Source organism: Lathyrus oleraceus, chromosome 7 (genome assembly GCF_024323335.1).
Source record: "Lathyrus oleraceus cultivar Zhongwan6 chromosome 7, CAAS_Psat_ZW6_1.0, whole genome shotgun sequence".
NCBI lineage: Eukaryota > Viridiplantae > Streptophyta > Magnoliopsida > Fabales > Fabaceae > Lathyrus > Lathyrus oleraceus.
The window spans coordinates 249145345-249167471 of NC_066585.1; the positions used below are offsets into that span (position 1 = coordinate 249145345).

Consider the following 22127-nt stretch of genomic DNA (forward strand, 5'->3'; position numbering starts at 1 on the left):
TGAGATGCCAAGAAGAAAAATGTCTCAGTCGGGACTTCAAAATTTCATAAAGCCAATAAGAAGAAAACCAAAAGATAAGTTGTTAAGGTGAGTCCATCCAAACTAACAAGAAAAGAACCTCTTATCACCATTTATGAAGATGATGAAGAAAAATAAGAAGACCCATTAAAAAAAGAAACTAAAACGCCCAGAATTTAACATTTCTGACGAGAGTTTAAAAAAACGATTTAAGCCCTAGCATCGGGACCTCTGTGGTACTTTAAATTACAATCTCCATCTCCTTTACAATTTATCTCTTACAATATCATTATATCACTTGTCTGCTTTCTTTTACAGGAAAAACCTATTTTTGTTGTATTTCCTATAACGAATGTTAATTCGAGTATCCATTGGTCAATTCCTTTAACAACAAGTTTGCCATCAATCCAACCAGCAACACCTGTCAATCCAGTCGGAAAAAAATAGTCAAGGAAATCATTGTTGAATTATCCAATGAAGTTGGTGAAGACCAACATCTCGACCAATTATCTGATAGCCCAGACGACCCAAACTTTAAATAACCTTTAACTGATTTTAAGGATTCTAACACTGACCATCAGCCGAATGGTGCAGAAAAAAAGTGTTTTGACACCAGGTACTCTAGATCATGTTGATCAATCACAAGGGAACCAAGATGATCATCCAACACAAGGAAATCATAAGGATCTTGTAGAAGCTTTGAAGATTATTATGAGTAGTTGAGGCCTTTCTGTGGAAAAATCTACAAGCTCTTCGATTACTTCAGGAAATGAACCATTTGGTTCTTCTTCTACTGCATTGATTCATCATCTGAAAGGAAAAGTTGTCTTTGTGGATCTATTTCTGACACTCAAAAACATTCTTGTCAATGTCTATGAAATCAAAAGTCTGTTGAAACAACTTAACCATCCATATTCACCATGATGCCCTTATCAACTTCATACTTGAGGTTGAGTCATTCCTCAAGCAAACTTCTCAGAACATCAGGATAAAGAAAGAATATGTTTACAGTCTTAAGATGCAAAATGATGCCAATGCTCAAGAATGGGCCTTAGTTGTTAAATCTCAAGATCGAGTCAACAAACTGGAAACACATGCCAACGAAGATCTGGATCAGGAAGTGGCAACTTACAGTGCAAACATATTAAACTAGATGAAACAAATAGAAGAACTGCAACAAAAGGTCAAAGAAGTGAAGTAACAAAAAGTTGACATTTAAGCTTCTATATTAGCTTCCAGCAATGAAAAACGCAAGCAAGAAGCAAATGTTGGTCTTCAACATGTTGATGTTGCTTGTGCGCTGGAGGAAGAAGTAGAATAAATGAACATTGAAGATTCTATGAACGATACCAAGATCAGATTTGCCAAAAGACATCTTGAGAAGCTTCAAAATGACTTTCCACTTCAAACTTTCGACCTTATTTTCTATCAGTTGATTGTATTAATGACAATGTGCCATTTTGGCATGTTTTTTTAATTTCAACACCATTTTAGCATTCTATTTTTTTTATGTATTATTGCCCGTCTGCTATTTGAACCTCTTGCAGTATAGGCTTGTACTTTTGTAAGTACTTATCATTTATCCTCAAAATTCGACTTTCAGGGGTCAACTCTTCAATTTCATAAGCGTTATTTCAAAATACTTGGCTGATTTGAAATGTGTTAGACTTGAGACTTCACACACGATATGGGGTGAATTATATGGCTTAGAAAATTGTGGTTTTGAAAAACTTTGGGAATTAAGATCAGAGTTTTAAAATATTTTTGAAAATTTTAGCAGCGGAAAATAAAAGGCAGAAAATAAATTGCGAAAATTTAAAAGAGTTAAAGGAAGAAAAAGAACACCAAGAATTATATAGGTTTAGTAAAAAATGACTTTGTCATATCTCTAATAATTGATCTTGAGAGTTTCCAATAAACGTTGAGAGCTTTAAGTAGGAAAGACTCATGAACCTCCTTATATAAGGAAATGATGGTTGATCTTCAACAAGAAATACAAAATGATAGATATGAGCATTTGCATATTTTCTTCAAAATAAACAAAGGAGTGGAGTGGTCAATCTTTCTTCCCAATGGTGGATGGAAGTGGTTAGTCCTCTTTCCAGAAACATGGACCTTGGAACGGTTAATATCCAAACTGGACTTTAACCTATCTTGTTTTTAACAACAAGCTGATCTGGAACTTATGAAGCTTTTAATATCCGACTGGGCTTCAACCTATCTTGGTTTTAACACCGGTCTGATCTCGAACTTCTAAAGCTTTTAATATCGGGTTGAGCTTTAACCTATCTTGGTTTTAACATCGGACTAACCAAGAACCTAGGAGATTTTACCATGGGCTGATCTCCAACCTAAACTAGACCTGAATCACACAATACCAAACAAAAGCTTTTTACAGGCTTACCTTCTAACCCAAACAAATCCATAAATGGATAATATTCAACCAAGGTGTATACAAAAAATTCCCTTGGTGGATTTATAATTCTACCATTTCCATAATTCCAAATGTATCCTGACTCACAAAATGAGTTTTCTCACAAAAGCATATAGGCTAAAACATTAGCGAGAGAAAGTTAAAGAAAATTTTATAGAGAAAGTGAGAAATGAAAATGTCAAAACACGATTCTGGATAATTTGAAATGAAAAATGGAGCCTCTATTTATAGGTTTGAGTTTGACTCAAAAAGGAATTTTAATTTAATGAGTTTAAGACAATCTAATTGATTAGAGTATAATCATAATCAATTAGAAGTTAGAAATACAATCAATTATAAGAATTATAAGGATAAATGAGTACCTCATGCTCATATAATTTTAGAAATTGATAGAAATTGAGATATATGAGAGAACCACTTACACATGAACATATGGAATGCGTAGTTGTTCTCCAAAATTTTGGAGGTGTAAGAGGATAGTAGAAGTGTAAGTTGTTCATTCTCACCTTAAAGACATGAGTGATGGCTTGTTATGTGGCTTATGTAGTTTATCCATCAATTTATAAGGAGATTTATGTATGTGATTCATTGGTTATTTCATGACATCAAGGAAACAACTAAAGCCAGTGAAAATCCAAGGTTCGATTATACAAGGTTAAGAAGAACCCCTACGATCATATACACTTTTAATACCATAATACAAAAATAAATGTATTGAACGAAAGTAATATTTAAAATACAATGTGAATGAGATGAATGAAAATAGTATTGAAATTTGTTTGTTTGAGTTCAAATATTTTATATTCCATCAAATGAGAAGAAATTTGTAAAAATCGATTGATAAACCATAATTTATCCCTTCTACTTACTGTAGAAAATATAAAACCATGAGAGAGAGAAATATGTCACTATATATCCAAACTAATGCACATATTCTCTTGAAAATAAAATCTTTAACTTAGAAAAACGACATATTTATAATATTAAAAAAATGCTGAAAAGTCTAAAAGATTCATATCTCAGTTTTGAAATTTCAAATCCAAATATGAAACTTTCTTCACACTGCATGATTACCAACCCTAGTGCCTTCTTCCATATGCTCCCACTGTTCACTGATTGAATTCATCACCTAAAATATAGATACAGAAAAATGATACATTAATTTTTATATTCGTTTAATTTAAATGGTAATTTACATATTTAAAGGTGAAGACAATAAAAAATGATATAATTTAATGTGGCGTTTAAATATATATTTATGTTATTTTTATGTATTCTAATTTTATAGGAACCTTTTAAGGACTACTCTAGTTTGAATTTAGATGGAAGCATTTTCACTCAAATTTTACTTAATTCTTAATTGAACTCTAAATTATTAACACTTTTTTCTTTAAAAAATGAGGGTTGACTAAAAAATAACATAAACTCAAGTAAAACAAAAAATTAGAACTATAAAATTTGTTTTTGTGGTTTTGATATTTAATTTGAAGCGGTTTTAAAATTAGGTTAAAAAGAACAAATTCAACCTATTTTAATAAAACATTTTGTTATTAAATATTATTTTTTAATAAAATATATGAACAAGAACTATAAAACCTTTTTTTCTTGATTTTTATATTTAAGTGAAAATTGATTTAAAATTAGGTAAAATAAATTCAATCTCATTTTACTCAAAAAAAACAGTTTGTTTTTAAATTTGACTTCTTAAAATAAAAAATTTGCAACCATCTCAAACACCTCCTTAGAAATAGGAAAATTCACAAGGTAATCAAAACCGAGTCAATGAATCGGTATAGAAGTTGAAGATTTTAATATTCAACCGGATTTAAATAAATAATTCTTTATTATTATTTTACAAAAATATTTTAGTCAAAAATATGTTTTATTCTAATAATATAGAAAGTAATTTAAATAATTTCATATTCATGGTTGCAATGTATTTTTTTGAGTTAAAACTTTTTTTTTTGCTATTTTGATCTGGAATAACCAATGCCATTAAGAGCCAGTAATCTATAAAAAAAACTTAGAGTCCTGGCTTGATTTTTTATTAGACAGGCCCATTTTATTTTCATTAAAATCAATCAAAACAATAAATTAAAAAAATATTTACTCACTTTTTCTGATTTTTAAATCCCTTTATCATAACATTTTATACATATTGGTTTATAAAAAAAACCTTCATAATTATTTTTAAAATATGGTAGTTTATTGTGGTTAAATACATAAAAAAATTATTTGAAAAATCTTAAATCTTATTGAAATAAATATATCGGTTTTTTAAATAAATAAATAAATAAATAAAAATATATTTAAACCCAAAAAAAAAATAGACCATATGAACTTTTATAAGTTGTATAGTACCTGCCTCAAACTCTGTGATGAGTGTTGCTGAATTGGAATAGCAACTTCTGTCCTCAAATTGTCATAATCTTGTAAATAATGTGAATAATAAGAAGTATATAATGAAGAACCAACACCATTATTCTGATGAAGAAGATGATAATCCATTCCATTAGAATCACTTATTGGTTTGGTTGATATTAACCCTTGATTACTTTGCATGTGCAATAATTGATTTTGCTCTTTTATTATTCTAAGTTCTTCAAATACTTTTCTATACTCATTGTAAACTTTTTTATATGCTCCAAGAGAACCATTTATAGGATCTTTTTGTCTACACAATGCTTCCCAAATCAATGAATCCACTACTCTTTTTCTTTCTGTTTCTTCACAACTCTTTACCATTTTTGTTATGTTGCTAACTCCGAAAACTTTGTGAACTGCTTGAAATTCTTTGTTTTTGTTTGATGGAAAATACGGTGCTAATGTGCAGTTATCACTGCATTTTTTTCTTTGATGTTTGCATGCTGAACATGCTTGATGTGTAACAACGTTGTTGTTGCTGTTGTTGTCACTTTCTTGCATCCTGTCATGAGATTTAAACTCAAATATCATACTATAGATTGAAATTTAAATTATGCGAGTTTTGTGCTAAACTATTTTTAAAAAATTATTTAAATGCACAAATATCAATAGTACACCTTTCAATCATTAAGGAGGCGTTTGTTAAACAATTAATGATACTGATTTATGTATAGATTAAATATATTAATTATTTCATAAACTTATAATGTAGTGTTTTAGAAAAGGGTTTGGTAGAAAGAAATTGAATCATAAAGTTTATTATAATTAACAGAACTTAACCTATTCAAGTGATATATCCAAATTTTTATTAGCAATTTGTAAACCTATTGAACTTGATTTTGGCCTTCTTTCTATTTACAAAATCTTTAAACCTAACACAGTGTTTTATTTATGAAACATTAGGGTTTGGTATTATGAATACTAATACTAATATATGAACCACTCTTGTTTGATTAATATACTTTGGAGGTGAGAGAGGAAAAATCATTCTTGATCAAATTCAAACACTTCTTTTCAATATTGCAAAACAATATTCATAATGATTTTTAAGGGTGTATAAGGTAAGTTATCGAATCACAACTAAAAATTCTTTTTATAACAAAAGAAGTCATAGCTAAATTAATGACTCCTTTATAATATAAAATCTCTTTACTGTCTCTCCACCATTAAAGAGGGTAAAAAATTGTTAATGCTCTCTAAAAACGGCAGCACAAAATATAGAGAAAAATAAAAATAGAATAATTGAAGATACAAACCTCATGAAATAGTTAATGTGTTGAAGTAAATGAAAAATCAAAAGTATAAATAAGACATACCTAAAAAAAGCAGTATTGTTGAGTGTAGGAGAAGCATGAAAAGATGGCTAAGGTAGAGGGTCTCTTGGAGTGATAATTATTTAAAGAGTGAATCACATTAAAATAACAATGTTTTTTTATTAAGGGCCTAAGCCCAAAAATAAGAATGTTTTGTTTCAGAGATAATCACGTATTAATTAAACTTAATTCGATAAAATAGGGAAAAAAATAAAAACAACAACTAAACTGTAACAGGACATTTAAAACAAAACAACAAAACAAGAAAAAAAAAACTCTTGAGACTGTTCCGCTACTTACGCATCACTCTTACAGTATTATTATTTTATTTTATTATCATGAATCAAAAATAGTATATATAGTATAAGATGTCAATTAATTTGTCAATAGTATAAATAAATAGTATAATTAGGGGTAAGGGTTCACATCCCCTCCACCTGTATTAAACCCTTTAAAAAGAGATGAGGTGAATAAATTTGACAGATGAAATATCTATTTCGTTACATCAAGGTAATAGATTGACGGATTTAAAATAAATTAATAGAATTTTTTTTATATTTTAATTAAATTCATTTATTTTTTAAAATAATTTTTATAAAACATCTTTTTAAAAAATTTTATTTAAAAAAATATAACATATATTCACAAAATAAATATATAAAATAAAATCATCAAAAATTAAAATTATTAGAATTAACTAAAATGATAGTTAAAAATCTAAAATCATCAAAAAAAATTCAACTAAAATAGAACGATCAACAAAAGTTTAAAAGTTATAGTTTAAATATTAACATTCAACCAATCAAAATAAATATTTTGAATGTTTAATAATTAGATTGACGGACGGGCGATGCAACATACCCTTTTTTTTTTTAAGTCTTAAGGCAGAGAGGTTAAAAGGATTAAAAGGGGACGAATTGAACAAATAGACAAATACAAAATTCTAATCCAACTACTATAATTATTTTATGTGTGCGCGTGAAAATCCACGGACCACGACACCTTTTACTTCTATAATTTTATGTAGAGACTATAATGCATAATAAAAGTCTTCTTTAAAAAAAGTTTGAACCATAACCATGAGTTGTTGGAAGAAATTCACTCGTATAAATATCTCAATAAATTAGATATATTTCTTTTTTTCCTTTCAAATATTACATACATATTATTTTGACTATATTCACTAAACATTTCATAAAAAAATTAATTTTAAATTGTTTTTAAATAAACTTCTCAAAAATGTAAGTAGTATTTTGATTATATTCATCAAAAACTTTGTTTTAATATTTTGTATTTTTCAAAACAATTGTTACAGGACATAAATATCTCAACCAACTTTACTTATAATATTACTTCAATTTTTTCCGCTAAATATTTTTTTCTATTTTTAAAAAGTTATATTATTTTAATTGTTATTTTTATCATTTTAATTCTATTCACTAAATCTTTCGATCAAAGATACATAGGAATACTAACAAAAATATTTATTTGACACGTGAAATTCACGTCACAGACCCAAATAACACATTACAAAAGGAAATTAATGACGTGGTTGAAATACGTCGCAAGAGCACTCCTTGTGAAATTCACACCACAAAATTGTTAATAACAACTTGGAAAATACACCACTAGTGATTTTTTTGTCAGAATTTTGCCACGTTATTTCTATTTTGCAGGATATTTTTTAATAAAAAAATAAAATACAAAAATAATTATTAAAATATAATAATTAATAATTAATAAAAATATTTTCAAATAATAATTATTACAAAAAATAATAATTAATAAAATTCAAAAATTAAAATTATATTCACTAAAATTAATCATTAGTCATGTCATATTCACGCCACAAGCATAATAACAATAAAAAAATCATCATCGCTAAATAACTCGTCTTCTTCAGTTTCATCCTCCTCATTTACTACTTCTTGGCCACCAAGTCCTTCATTTCCATCAAATTCTTGATTTCCACTCATTGAACCATGGTTCGTTTGTGAGAACAAAATTTGTCGCATTTGCTCCTCCATATCAAAATGTCTCTTCTTCATTTCCTCAATTTTGGCCTTTAGCGTCGTGTCATGTGTCGTCTTCTCGCGTCTCGTCTCAGTTAGAGCTAGTTGTCTCACTATTTCTATCATTTCAGGTGTCAATTCTAGTGGACGTGATGTTCCTTCCCCATCTGCAGGTCTTTTAAGACGTCTCTCTCTCTCTCTCTCTCTCTCTCTCTCTCTCTCTCTCTCTCTCTCTCTCTCTCTCTCTCTCTCTCTCTATATATATATATATATATATATATATATATATATATATATATATATATATATATATATATATACACCAAACTAAAGATAACCGTCTTCGACAACTTATTCCTAAACGTGATTTGCACAAATTGCACACATACTTTCTTGTACACGTGATTTGTACAAATTGCTTCTGAGATTTTTTGAGTTAGCAGACTATTTAAACTCGTAATTGTTAGCTAAAAACACTTGCGAACAAATTAGCATGCCTAGTGGGATTAAGACCCAGGAGTAAGAGAAAAGTGAGTCTTCTCTTGAATGCCTTCATGAGAAGGAGACCTAACAAGATCCTGAACTTTGTTGGGCATACCAATATTTGGAGTCTTCTTGACATAAGCGTCCCTAGTTGTCTCTTGCACAATACTAGTTTCAATGGGAAGGTTTACTGCTGGAGCCTTGACCCTATCAGTCTAAGGAGTTGCTTCAAATGCGGGTGGACCTTATTTTTCAAGTAGGGACTCATTATTCGAACTTTCAACAGTTTGTGCAATTAGATCCAAAGTCCCTATAGTGGCTATAAACCATGTCATTTCCTGCATCACTATGTGGATGGACAAAGGGTGAAGTGGTTGTCGAAGGCGATGTGTATTTGATGTTTGAGAAATCAACATGGATGCAGGATGTGTAACACCCTTCTAAATACCCCAAATTATTATAATTAAAATAACAATATATTCATCAGAGTAATTATGCCCCGAAGGGTGTCACACAATCATTTCACAAAAATCATTAAAATATCCTGTCATGCTCATTTATTTAATCAAAATAAGGTTCTTTGCATAATTCGCAGCGGAATAAAATTCAACTCAATGTAAAACATGTAACACAATACATGTAAATCATCAACAACCAATATCAAATCAATTAAGACATCCCCTCCCGATGTTACATCTATCAGAGCATGACCCATAAGAACTACTCTAGACTCCAAGCATTAGCTTCTACTCAACTCATTTCTCGTTACCTGAAAAATAGGTGTAAGGGTGAGTTCCTCAATCAATATAACAAGCATTATAGAACAACATGTAATGCTAAGTAATTAACACATTAATTCACCCTAACCAGACTACACACTCAGCAACGGCAGTATCCGTTCAAACATCATATTCAACAATAACATATAGCATATATATAATCTCAACCATACTCAACATCAACAACACAACACACAACACACATATAATACTGGAATACATCCATTCATATTATATGCCATACATTTATTATGCAATGAGACTCTATGCATGCGGTACCGACTATTTGTGAACATATAGTTCAACCTCACCGTCCAAATCCAGGCACGGCTACCAAGCTCACTAGTCCCACTCATTTGAGACATAGTGACTCACTCACTAATTCCTCACCATGGGAATTAGCTACCACCCCAAATGGGCCATGACATGCACGCTAATCACCTAGCATGCAAACATTAACAACAAAAATCAAGCTGATTTACTCACTAATTCCTCACCATGGGAATTAGCTACCACCCGAAGGCCGCAATATGCATGCTAATCACCTAGCAATGCAACATCAACAGTAATCAAGAATAGACACATGCTCACACTCTAAGCCATAGGATAGTCTATTCACAAATGCATACACAACTGATACAATCACCGCATCATGCATATCAACACACATCATTAACACATTTTATCACAAAAGCATATCATATCATGCCACATAATCAAACACAGTATTAGCTCACTCTACTAATACCTATACTACTCAAAACAACGGGAAAAGATCCCTATCACATCATGCCTCAGCTAAGTCGCATCACTCAGCCTAAACAACCAAAAACTGCACAACAGTAGCACAGAAAAATCACAATTCTGCCCATACGCGTATTGCCTCTGCCATACGCGTATTGCCCAAACCTGGCCAAACCCATACGCGTAATGCCCACTCTCATACGCGTATTGCGCATTTCCTCGCCCAACTCATACGCGTATCACCTATCCCATACGCGTATGCTACGCGTAACAATCTCCCCTTACGCGTACCAACAGAGACCAATTTACGTTCAAAATATCATCTTTTTCTCCCATACGCGTAAGGCCCCTCCATACGCGTACCAGACAGCTCATACGCGTATTGCCTAGTGCCATACGCGTATGACCAGAAACCAGAACTCTCAGATCTGCTATGGCTTTCTCTGTTACGAAACCTATCCGATCCAACCTTCCACAGTCCAAATTACACAAATAATCGTCCATATCATCTACACGAATCATATCCTATTCATCTTCACCAATCCTAACATTATCTCTTCTAATTCCTACGAATTCTTTTCAATTATCATCCAATTTCATTCATCCAATATTTCACAAATTCATCATGCATCAATCAAATCAGAGATACAACCAATGGTTATTACTACCCAGTACATATTATCATATAATACCCTTTAACCGATGATAAACCCCCCTTACCTGAGTAAATCCGGCAGTCTCTGAGCTCCAAGCTTTCCCTTCCTTCAACCTTCGTTCTTTGCTTTTTGCCCTTTCTGCCTCTTTTCCCTTTTCACGTGAAATTAACCTTTTTACCAAAAAATGGGATTTTTTCTAAATTCCAACTTATATATTATTCCAATAATTATTATTCCAAAATAATAATAAAATAATAATAATCCAAACTTCCAATTATTCAATTAAATTAATAAATAAAATATTAATTTAAATTAAATAATTAGCTTAGTTTAATTGGGGTGTTACAACTCTCCCCCACTAAAAGAGTTTTCGTCCTCGAAAACATACCTCAATCGAACAACTCCGGATAAGCCTCCTTCATCTGGCTCTCCAGTTCCCAAGTCACATTGCCACCTGCTGGTCCTCCCCAAGCTACCTTCACTAAGGCAATCTCTTTACCCCGCAACTGCTTCAACTCTCGATCCTCGATCCTCATAGGTGATGTTTCAACAGTCAGGTTATCTCTCACCTGTACATCATCTACTTGGACTACATGCGACGGATCATGAATGTACCTCCTCAACTGAGACACATGAAAAACATCATGCAAATTCGCAAGCGACGGCGGTAAAGCGATACGATAGGCTACCTCTCCTATCCTCTCCAAAATCTGATAAGGACCAATAAATCGAGGTGTCAACTTCTTCGACTTCAAAGCTCGACCAACACCAGTTATCGGAGTGACACGAAGAAATACATGATCTCCCTCTTGGAACTCAAGTGACTTCCTCCTCTTGTCATGATAACTCTTCTGACGACTCTGAGCAATTCTCATATTCTCCTGAATCATCTTAATCTTTTCTGTAGTCTGTTGAACAATCTCCGGTCCAACCACAGCACTCTCACCGGACTCATACCAACATAACGGTGTCCGACATCTCCTACCATACAAAGCTTCAAACGGTGCCATACCAATGCTCGAATGAAAACTATTGTTGTAGGTAAACTCAATCAAAGGCAAATAACAATCCCAAGCACCTCCCTTTTCCAAAACACAAGCTCTCAAAAGATCCTCTAATGACTGAATCGTCCTCTCAGTCTGACCATCAGTCTGCGGATGATATGCAGAACTCAATCTCAGCTTAGTTCCCAAAGCCCTCTGCAAACCTTCCCAGAACTTCGATGTAAATCTAGGATCTCTGTCCGAAACAATACTCGACGGAATACCATGCAAACTTACAATCTTCTCAATATACAACTCAGCTAATCTCTCTAACGGATAATCCATTCTGATCGGAATGAAATGAGCCGACTTCGTCAATCTATCAACAATCACCCAGATAGCCTCAAAATTCTTACTTGTCCTCGGCAAACCAGAAACAAAATCCATACTGATACTATCCCACTTCCACTCTGGAATAGCCAACGGTTGCATTAGCCCAGACGGCTTCTGATGCTCAATCTTTGACTTCTGACAAGTCAAACAGGAATAAACAAAACTCGCAATTTCTCTCTTCATTCCCGGCCACCAAAATAACTTCTTCAAATCATGGTACATCTTCGTAGTTCCAGGATGAATACTCAGGCCACTACGATGTCCCTCTTCAAGAATACTCTTCTTAAGCTCAGTAATATCCGGAATACACACCCGACTACCAATTTTCAAAACACCGTTCTCATCAACTCTGAATTCACCACCTTGACCTTGATTCACTAAAGTCAACTTATCAACCAAAAGCATATCGGATTTCTGACCCTCTCTGATCTCATCCAGAATATTACTCGTCAACTTCAACATTCCCAATTTAACACTATTGTGGGTACTCTCACACACCAAACTCAAATCTCTAAACTGCTCAATTAAATCCAACTCTTTAACCATTAACATAGACATATGTAAGGATTTCCGACTCAACGCATCAGCCACTACATTTGCTTTACCCGGATGATAATTCAAACCAAAATCATAATCCTTCAGAAACTCTAACCATCTCCTCTGTCTCATATTCAACTCTTTCTGATCAAACAAATACTTCAAACTTTTATGGTCACTGAAAACTTCAAATCTTGATCCATACAAATAATGCCTCCACAACTTCAGAACAAATACCACAGCTGCCAACTCTAAATCATGTGTCGGATAGTTCCTCTCATGAACCCTTAGTTGTCTCGAAGCATAAGCTATAACCTGCTTATTCTGCATCAACACACCACCTAGACCCAACAATGAAGCATCACAATAAACCTCAAATAATTCCGACGAACTCGGTAATATCAGGATAGGAGCAGTAGTCAACCTTCTCTTTAACTCTTGGAAACCTTCTTCACATATTGAATCCCAAACAAACGCTTGCCCCTTTCTAGTCAACATTGTCAACGGTAACGCCAACTTGGAAAATCCCTCAATGAACTTCCTATAATAACCTGCAAGTCCAAGAAAACTCCTTATCTCAGAAACTGACTTCGGAGCTTCCCACCTAGATACCGCTTCTATCTTAGAAGGATCAACGGCAACACCACCTCTTGAAATCACATGCCCAAGAAAACTAACTTCTTCTAACCAAAATTCACACTTAGACAGTTTAGCAAATAACTTCTTTTCTCGGAGGACTTCTAAAACCACTCTCAAATGCTCAGCATGCTCTTCTTCAGATTTCGAGTACACCAAAATGTCATCAATAAACACTACTACAAACTTGTCCAGGTACGGATGGAAAATCCTATTCATATACTCCATAAATACTCCAGGCGCATTAGTCACACCAAAAGGCATTACAGAATACTCATAATGTCCATACCTTGTTCTGAAAGCAGTCTTCTGAATATCTTCAGTTTTCACACGTATCTGATGATACCCAGATCTCAAGTCTATCTTGCTGAACACACTAGCACCAACCAATTGATCCATTAAATCATCAATCCTAGGCAAAGGATACCGATTCTTGATCGTCACTTTATTCAGTTGCCTGTAGTCCACACACAACCTCATAGTACCTTCTTTCTTCTTAACCAACAACACTGGTGCACCCCACGGTGACACACTCGGACGAATAAATTTCTTATCCAACAAATCTTCCAACTGACTCTTCAATTCAGCTAGCTCAACAGCAGACATACGATAAGGAGCCATCGATATCGGTCTAGTACCAGGTACCAAATCAATTGAGAACTCAACTTCACGCTCTGGCGGTAATTCATTCACCTCTTCCGGAAACACATCAGGGAAATCACACACCACAGCTAGATCGCCAATCACCAGTTTATCTTTAGCCTCCAAGGTTGCTAACAGCATAAACAACTCCGCCCCATCTGCTACTTCTTCATTCACCTGCCTGGCCGATAGAAACAAACTCTTTCCTTCTTCAATCTCAGGAAATATCACAGTCTTATCAAAACAGTTGATATAGACTCGGTTAAACACCAACCAGTTCATACCCAGAATAACATCAACCTGTACTAGTGGAAGACACACAAGGTCTATCCCAAAGTCTCTACCAAAAATACTCAAGGGACAACTTAGACAAACTGAAGTAGTAGTTACTGAACCCTTCGCAGGAGTATCAATCACCATACTTCCAAACATCTCAGATATCTCTAACTTAAGTTTCACAGCGCAATCCAAAGATATAAAGGAATGAGTAGCACCGGTGTCAATAATAGCTACAAGAGGAAAGCCATTAATATAACACGTACCTCGGATCAAACGATCATCTGCAGAAGTCTCAGAACCCGATAAAGCAAAAACCTTGCCTCCTGACTGATTCTCTTTCTTCAGCTTAGGACATTGTGGACTGATATGACCCAACTCTCCACAGTTGAAACAAGTCACAGTCTTCAACCGACAATCTGCAGCCAAATGACCACCTTTTCCACATTTGAAACACTTCTTCTCGTTACTGGTACACTCATGGATACGATGTCCAGCCTGACCACATCTGTAACACTTAGCAGGAGCACTAGAATCTCCTCCACTAGGCCTCTTCATCCCACTCTGCCTCTGGAAACCTTTGCCAGCTGCATACGGTTTTCCACGATCAATCTGATTCTTGCCTTTCCTATCAACCCTTTGCTGATAGCTCTCTGCTCTAGCCTTGGAATCCTGTTCGAAAATCCTGCAACAGTCAACCAAGTCAGAAAACACTCTAATCCTTTGATACCCAATCGCCTGCTTGATCTCGGGACGCAACCCGTTCTCGAACTTCACACATTTGGAAAATTCCCCAGCAGCCTCAGCATAGGGAGTATAATACTTTGACAGCTCTGTGAACTTAGCAGCATACTCCGTAACGGACCTGTTACCCTGCTTCAATTCCAAGAACTCTATCTCCTTCTTTCCTCTGACATCCTCGGGAAAATACTTCCTCAGAAATCTCTCTCTGAACACAGCCCAAGAAATCTCAGCATCTCCAGCAGTTTCCAACTCAGTGCGGGTAGCAACCCACCAATCATCAGCTTCCTCTGACAGCATATGTGTACCGAACCTGACCTTCTGGTTATCAGCACACTCAGTCACTCGGAAGATTCTCTCAATCTCCTTCAACCACTTCTGAGCACCATCTGGATCGTATGCCCCTTTGAACATTGGAGGATTGTTCTTCTGGAACTCACTCAGTTGACGAGCAGCTCCCATTCCCACAACATTCGGATTTCCTCCAAGTACTCCAGCTAGCATACCCAGAGCCTCAGCAATCGCAGCATCATCTCTACCTCTTCCAGCCATCTCTATTCTGAAAACCCAAACAAGCTAAACAAATAAGTACTGATAGGGTTACACAACACCTATCCCGTACAGGGGAAACAGAATAATTACGACTCGACACGACCGACTATGCTCTGATACCACTAATGTAACACCCTTCTAAATACCCCAAATTATTATAATTAAAATAACAATATATTCATCAGAGTAATTATGCCCCGAAGGGTGTCACACAATCATTTCACAAAAATCATTAAAATATCCTGTCATGCTCATTTATTTAATCAAAATAAGGTTCTTTGCATAATTCGCAGCGGAATAAAATTCAACTCAATGTAAAACATGTAACACAATACATGTAAATCATCAACAACCAATATCAAATCAATTAAGACATCCCCTCCCGATGTTACATCTATCAGAGCATGACCCATAAGAACTACTCTAGACTCCAAGCATTAGCTTCTACTCAACTCATTTCTCGTTACCTGAAAAATAGGTGTAAGGGTGAGTTCCTCAATCAATATAACAAGCATTATAGAACAACATGTAATGCTAAGTAATTAACACATTAATTCACCCTAACCAGACTACACACTCAGCAACGGCAGTATCCGTTCAAACATCATATTCAACAATAACATATAGCATATATATAATCTCAACCATACTCAACATCAACAACACAACACACAACACACATATAATACTGGAATACATCCATTCATATTATATGCCATACATTTATTATGCAATGAGACTCTATGCATGCGGTACCGACTATTTGTGAACATATAGTTCAACCTCACCGTCCAAATCCAGGCACGGCTACCAAGCTCACTAGTCCCACTCATTTGAGACATAGTGACTCACTCACTAATTCCTCACCATGGGAATTAGCTACCACCCCAAATGGGCCATGACATGCACGCTAATCACCTAGCATGCAAACATTAACAACAAAAATCAAGCTGATTTACTCACTAATTCCTCACCATGGGAATTAGCTACCACCCGAAGGCCGCAATATGCATGCTAATCACCTAGCAATGCAACATCAACAGTAATCAAGAATAGACACATGCTCACACTCTAAGCCATAGGATAGTCTATTCACAAATGCATACACAACTGATACAATCACCGCATCATGCATATCAACACACATCATTAACACATTTTATCACAAAAGCATATCATATCATGCCACATAATCAAACACAGTATTAGCTCACTCTACTAATACCTATACTACTCAAAACAACGGGAAAAGATCCCTATCACATCATGCCTCAGCTAAGTCGCATCACTCAGCCTAAACAACCAAAAACTGCACAACAGTAGCACAGAAAAATCACAATTCTGCCCATACGCGTATTGCCTCTGCCATACGCGTATTGCCCAAACCTGGCCAAACCCATACGCGTAATGCCCACTCTCATACGCGTATTGCGCATTTCCTCGCCCAACTCATACGCGTATCACCTATCCCATACGCGTATGCTACGCGTAACAATCTCCCCTTACGCGTACCAACAGAGACCAATTTACGTTCAAAATATCATCTTTTTCTCCCATACGCGTAAGGCCCCTCCATACGCGTACCAGACAGCTCATACGCGTATTGCCTAGTGCCATACGCGTATGACCAGAAACCAGAACTCTCAGATCTGCTATGGCTTTCTCTGTTACGAAACCTATCCGATCCAACCTTCCACAGTCCAAATTACACAAAATAATCGTCCATATCATCTACACGAATCATATCCTATTCATCTTCACCAATCCTAACATTATCTCTTCTAATTCCTACGAATTCTTTTCAATTATCATCCAATTTCATTCATCCAATATTTCACAAATTCATCATGCATCAATCAAATCAGAGATACAACCAATGGTTATTACTACCCAGTACATATTATCATATAATACCCTTTAACCGATGATAAACCCCCCTTACCTGAGTAAATCCGGCAGTCTCTGAGCTCCAAGCTTTCCCTTCCTTCAACCTTCGTTCTTTTGCTTTTTGCCCTTTCTGCCTCTTTTCCCTTTTCACGTGAAATTAACCTTTTTACCAAAAAATGGGATTTTTTCTAAATTCCAACTTATATATTATTCCAATAATTATTATTCCAAAATAATAATAAAATAATAATAATCCAAACTTCCAATTATTCAATTAAATTAATAAATAAAATATTAATTTAAATTAAATAATTAGCTTAGTTTAATTGGGGTGTTACAGGATGCATTATACCTGGGAGTTTTCAGGGTCGACATCGACAAGCTATCCCAAAGAGTCTTAATCTGACTTGAAGTTTAAAATATAGAAACATAGAAAGGAGTGAGGTAATAAGTTTCATAATCAACGACTGGACGTAGACTCAAGTGTGCATTCCAAGGACTCTAAACATGATGTCGAGAAGTGGTGTTATATTTCTTCTTATTTTTCATTAGAGGAATTTCACTTTCCTCCGTCCCCTTATCATAAAAAATGTGTCAGATTCTTCCCTAACCCGATTTTTCTTCTCCTGTTAAATGCCAGGGGGTTTGGTGGGGGTTTTCCTTCCATCCGTTCTACAAAGTCGACATCAACAACTCTGACAGGTGCATCTGTGTGATATTTTGGAGGGATGGGGGGAGGATATTATAGATTTTCGTCACTGATGTCAAACTTAACTTCTTTCCGAGGAGACTAATATGGCTCGACAAAATGTTAATGATTAACAGATGAAATCAAATAAAAGATTAAGGAGAAAAAAGGTATAAACCAAAATTTCTTCATTGGAAGAATCATCAACGTCCTCATTCAATTGTTTCTTCTTCGTCGAGGGCCCTGGAGCAGAAGAAGTTTTACTTTCTTTCGACCCTGAAGGAGCAAAATATATTAGGACATTGACAGAAGAAAAACAACGAAATAAGGCTAAACATCTTTTTTACCTGTGAAATTCATGTAGTGCCTGTGCCTCGAGAGGCAATAGTCGATGACTTTGGATTTAAGGGAATGCTTATAATAGGTTGACAAAAATGCATTATAACCAATGAGGAAATTAAGGCAAGTTAAGATGAGTGGATTTTTGGAACTAGTCGACCAAGCATTACCTTTGTTTTTCTTCTCTAAGTCCTACATAAGGGAGAAAGCATCAACCATACATTGAACCATGCATGTAGGGTCTGACATGTTTTTGTAATGAAGGGCCCACCAGTCCCCAAACTCTTAGGTACAATGGTAATAAAGTGAAAATTCAAATGAGTTGAGGAATATTTGTTTTCTCTTACAGAAGTTATGGGAACTCTCAAGCCATTTCTTGTTGGGTGCATCGGTAGAAAAAAAACAAGCATATTCTTTAGGAATCAAGCTTTTAGGAAGCAGTTAGCTAAAACCAAAATATTTGGCCACCAAGTTTGGTTGGTAGGCACCTGCTCTTATCCCTAATTTGGAGGAGGTAAGCATTATCCACATAGCAGTGGACTGGAAGTCCACCAATAAAGTATCATGCATGTCCCTCTCATCTTGGCGTGAAGGATTTGGAAATGGTTTTCTGGACAATTCAGGTTCATACTGCTGACTGGCAAATGATGCCATAGTCGAAATAAACGTCTTGCGTTTGTAGAATAAGTCAAAGTAAGTCTCGAAGACCTCCTTAGACATAAATTTACCATCTTTGGGATTTAGTTGGGCGAGCTTCATACCTTCGACCCCTACCTCTGAGTTAAGAGGAATCCTGGTTTTTAGGGAAGGTTCGAAAGTGGTATTGAGCCACAACTAAAAAATCTAGGTGGGCCACCTACCTAAAGACTTTCATGATTTTCTCTTTGCTTAAGGTCTTACTAACCCTAAAGATTCATATAGGCCACATATAATGAGTTTCCCGAGGCAAATTTTTCTTCCTTCATGAATTTGGGTGCCCAAAGGGACAAATTATTTTAGCCACCTGAACATATCTAGAACATAAAAGATACCGGGCAAGGCAATAAGTCAGGAAAGTGATGTGTTCATAGGCATCCAATCAATTTATCAAAACCTCATGATCTTTGATGAAGGCGTTGTAAGAAATTATGGTGAAAGTAAATCCAGAATTGGTCTTGGTTTTGGTTGAAGGCTCAAAGGGATCTATAGTTGGTCGAAGGCCAACAATAACAACAATATCAAAAAGTGTTGAGGTTATCATCCCACAAGGAATGTGAAATGTGTTGGTGGAGGTATCCCAAAAACACATGCTTGCAATGAGCATGTGAGGGTTATATTTGGGGTCAACTCTAGAGAGTAAGATTAGGTTAAAAATACCCAAATCCTTCTAGAAGTGTTTATTTTTTTCTTGGAACCTATCCAACCACTCAATGTAGAAGGCATTCTCAGTTGGAGGAGAAGAACAAAATACCCTATTTTTGAAGAAACTAAAATCAAAGGGTGCATCTACAAAGAGCAAATGTTCATAAGATGGGTAATAGGGAAATAAATCCCTAAACACTTGACATTTCTTAATACGTATGGGGAGAGGAGCCATGAAAACATATATGGTACCTACAACGGAGTAGGGAATCAAAGTGGTGCCATGCCAAACGTTTCTTTTTCCATCCTCCAATGGAGGCTCAAGAATGTAGGTGTTATTGTTGATGAATACTAGTTCTTCAATATCAATAGCTAAAGCAAGACGTGATTAGATTTTTGGAGCCATTGTTGATTCTCAAAGGTTTCAAATAAAAAATGTGATGAGGAGAATGATAAACTGCAAAATGCAATATATGTTTCTTTATCCTGTTTATTTTTAGAAGAAAAGATAATGAAAAATAAGAGATCCGAGTGAGAACATTTTAAACAACCAAATGAAAAGGAAGAAAAAACATTTAAGTTTTCCCCTCCAAATAATTTTGGATACATGTCACACTCAGGTCGACAATTGACACCAAAAGGTCATGGGAAAAATGAAAAATGAAATTAAATGATTTTTGTCTTAATTTTATTTATAGTAATGCTTTAATCTCCCATGAAATAGGGGATGATGATGATCAACCACACACGTCTATGACGTGACGATCTGGTAGGAAATGGTCATGATGATCAAGAGAAAAAAATAATAAATTAAATAATAAAACATCTAGTTGGTATGACGTGTGCATACTGGGCAAATAATAACAAAGGGTTACAAAAACCCCACCTTTCTTCCATCTGACACATATGATCGAAAGTGGTATTTTTTGGGGGCATCAATTAACCTGGAATTACTATTTGGGAAATAGTCAATTAAATACTGCATTAGAAAAATATTAAGTGTTAACATTGATTGACACAAGTTGACATGAACAAATACGTCGACTAGCTGATATTGGAATATGGTTTGGAAGAATCTTAAGAGTAGATCTTGAAAAATGGTTTGGAGGAGTCTCAGGAACAAATCTAATTGATCTTTTGACACCGTGTCGAAGTCGAAGCGTTCAATGGGCTTCAAAGACTTATAAGATTTTGGAAACCAAAAACTTGAGAGGGGTCTTAGCGTTGTTAGCAACCGCCTTTGACGAGCATGCGTTTATTAATTGCTAAGAGCAATTACAAATATGGGATAATAGTTTTTAGCAGTCTATAAGTTCTGACAACATGATAATGTTCCAGAAGACTAAGTTGCATGTTCTCGAAGACTTGTGTATTTTCTAGGAATAAGTTGTCGAAGAGGGTTATCTTTAGTTTAATATATATATATATATATATATATATATATATATATATCAAATTCATATATTGTAATAAAGGTCACACAATTCATATACTTTCTCTATACAACTGGAGTACCTAAGTCAAATAGCGAAATAATAAGTGAGTAACATGTGAGTCTGCATTCCTTTTCTTTATTGTCTTTATGTTTCCTCAATTGAAACACTTTTTCTAGTCTCGTCATTTACTATTCTTGTCATTTTTTTACGTTTTATTTAATGCCATTTATTCTAGTTCCCAATTATTTTAATTTAAACTTTTACATCCATAAAGTTTGTTTTTACTTTGTCTACATACAAATATTTACAGCCACTTCACACACATACTTTCTTGTACACATGTTTTGCATAAATTATTTATAAAATTTTTCAAATTAATCTCACAAACTATTTAAATTCTTGATTGTTTGCTAAAAGCACATGCGAACAATATGTCTGACTTTTTCCTCCACTGATGGGCATCAAACCAAAAAAATATTCAACCTACTTTTGAATCCTTAACTTCATCTTTAAACCAAAATGGATCCTAAAATAAATTTAGCCAAACATGATATACACTTCTTTACAAATATTAATTTCAACCAGGAGCATTATTTTGTTTCCGTAAGTTCACCACCAACTTTTAAATACATAGGCGATCAATTTATACACCACCGATATTATATAACTCGCGCTACCTTCAAACACACAAGCGCCTGTAGCTCAGTGGATAGAGCGTCTGTTTCCTAAGCAGAAAGTCGTAGGTTCGACCCCTACCTGGCGCGGTTTACTTTTTATTTTTGCAAAATTTCACCTCTTCTAAAAAGGGACAGT

General features: G+C 34.6%; 1 protein-coding gene and 1 non-coding gene across 2 annotated transcripts; one reads left to right on the plus strand and one right to left on the minus strand.

The window, feature by feature from the left end:
• Nucleotides 1–3448: 3448 nt before the first annotated feature.
• On the minus strand, nucleotides 3449–5389 carry LOC127106721 (LOB domain-containing protein 2). The gene is made up of 2 exons (XM_051044023.1): nucleotides 4814–5389; nucleotides 3449–3581 (listed from the first exon to the last, which is right to left on the minus strand). Exons 1-2 carry the CDS (start codon nucleotides 5375–5377, stop codon nucleotides 3510–3512), a joined length of 636 nt encoding a protein of 211 aa, XP_050899980.1. The 5' UTR covers nucleotides 5378–5389; the 3' UTR covers nucleotides 3449–3509.
• Nucleotides 5390–22005: 16616 nt separating this feature from the next.
• Nucleotides 22006–22078, plus strand: TRNAR-CCU (transfer RNA arginine (anticodon CCU)). Its single transcript has one exon. It is a non-coding gene; the product is annotated as a tRNA-Arg (tRNA).
• The last annotated feature ends 49 nt before the right edge of the window (nucleotides 22079–22127 follow it).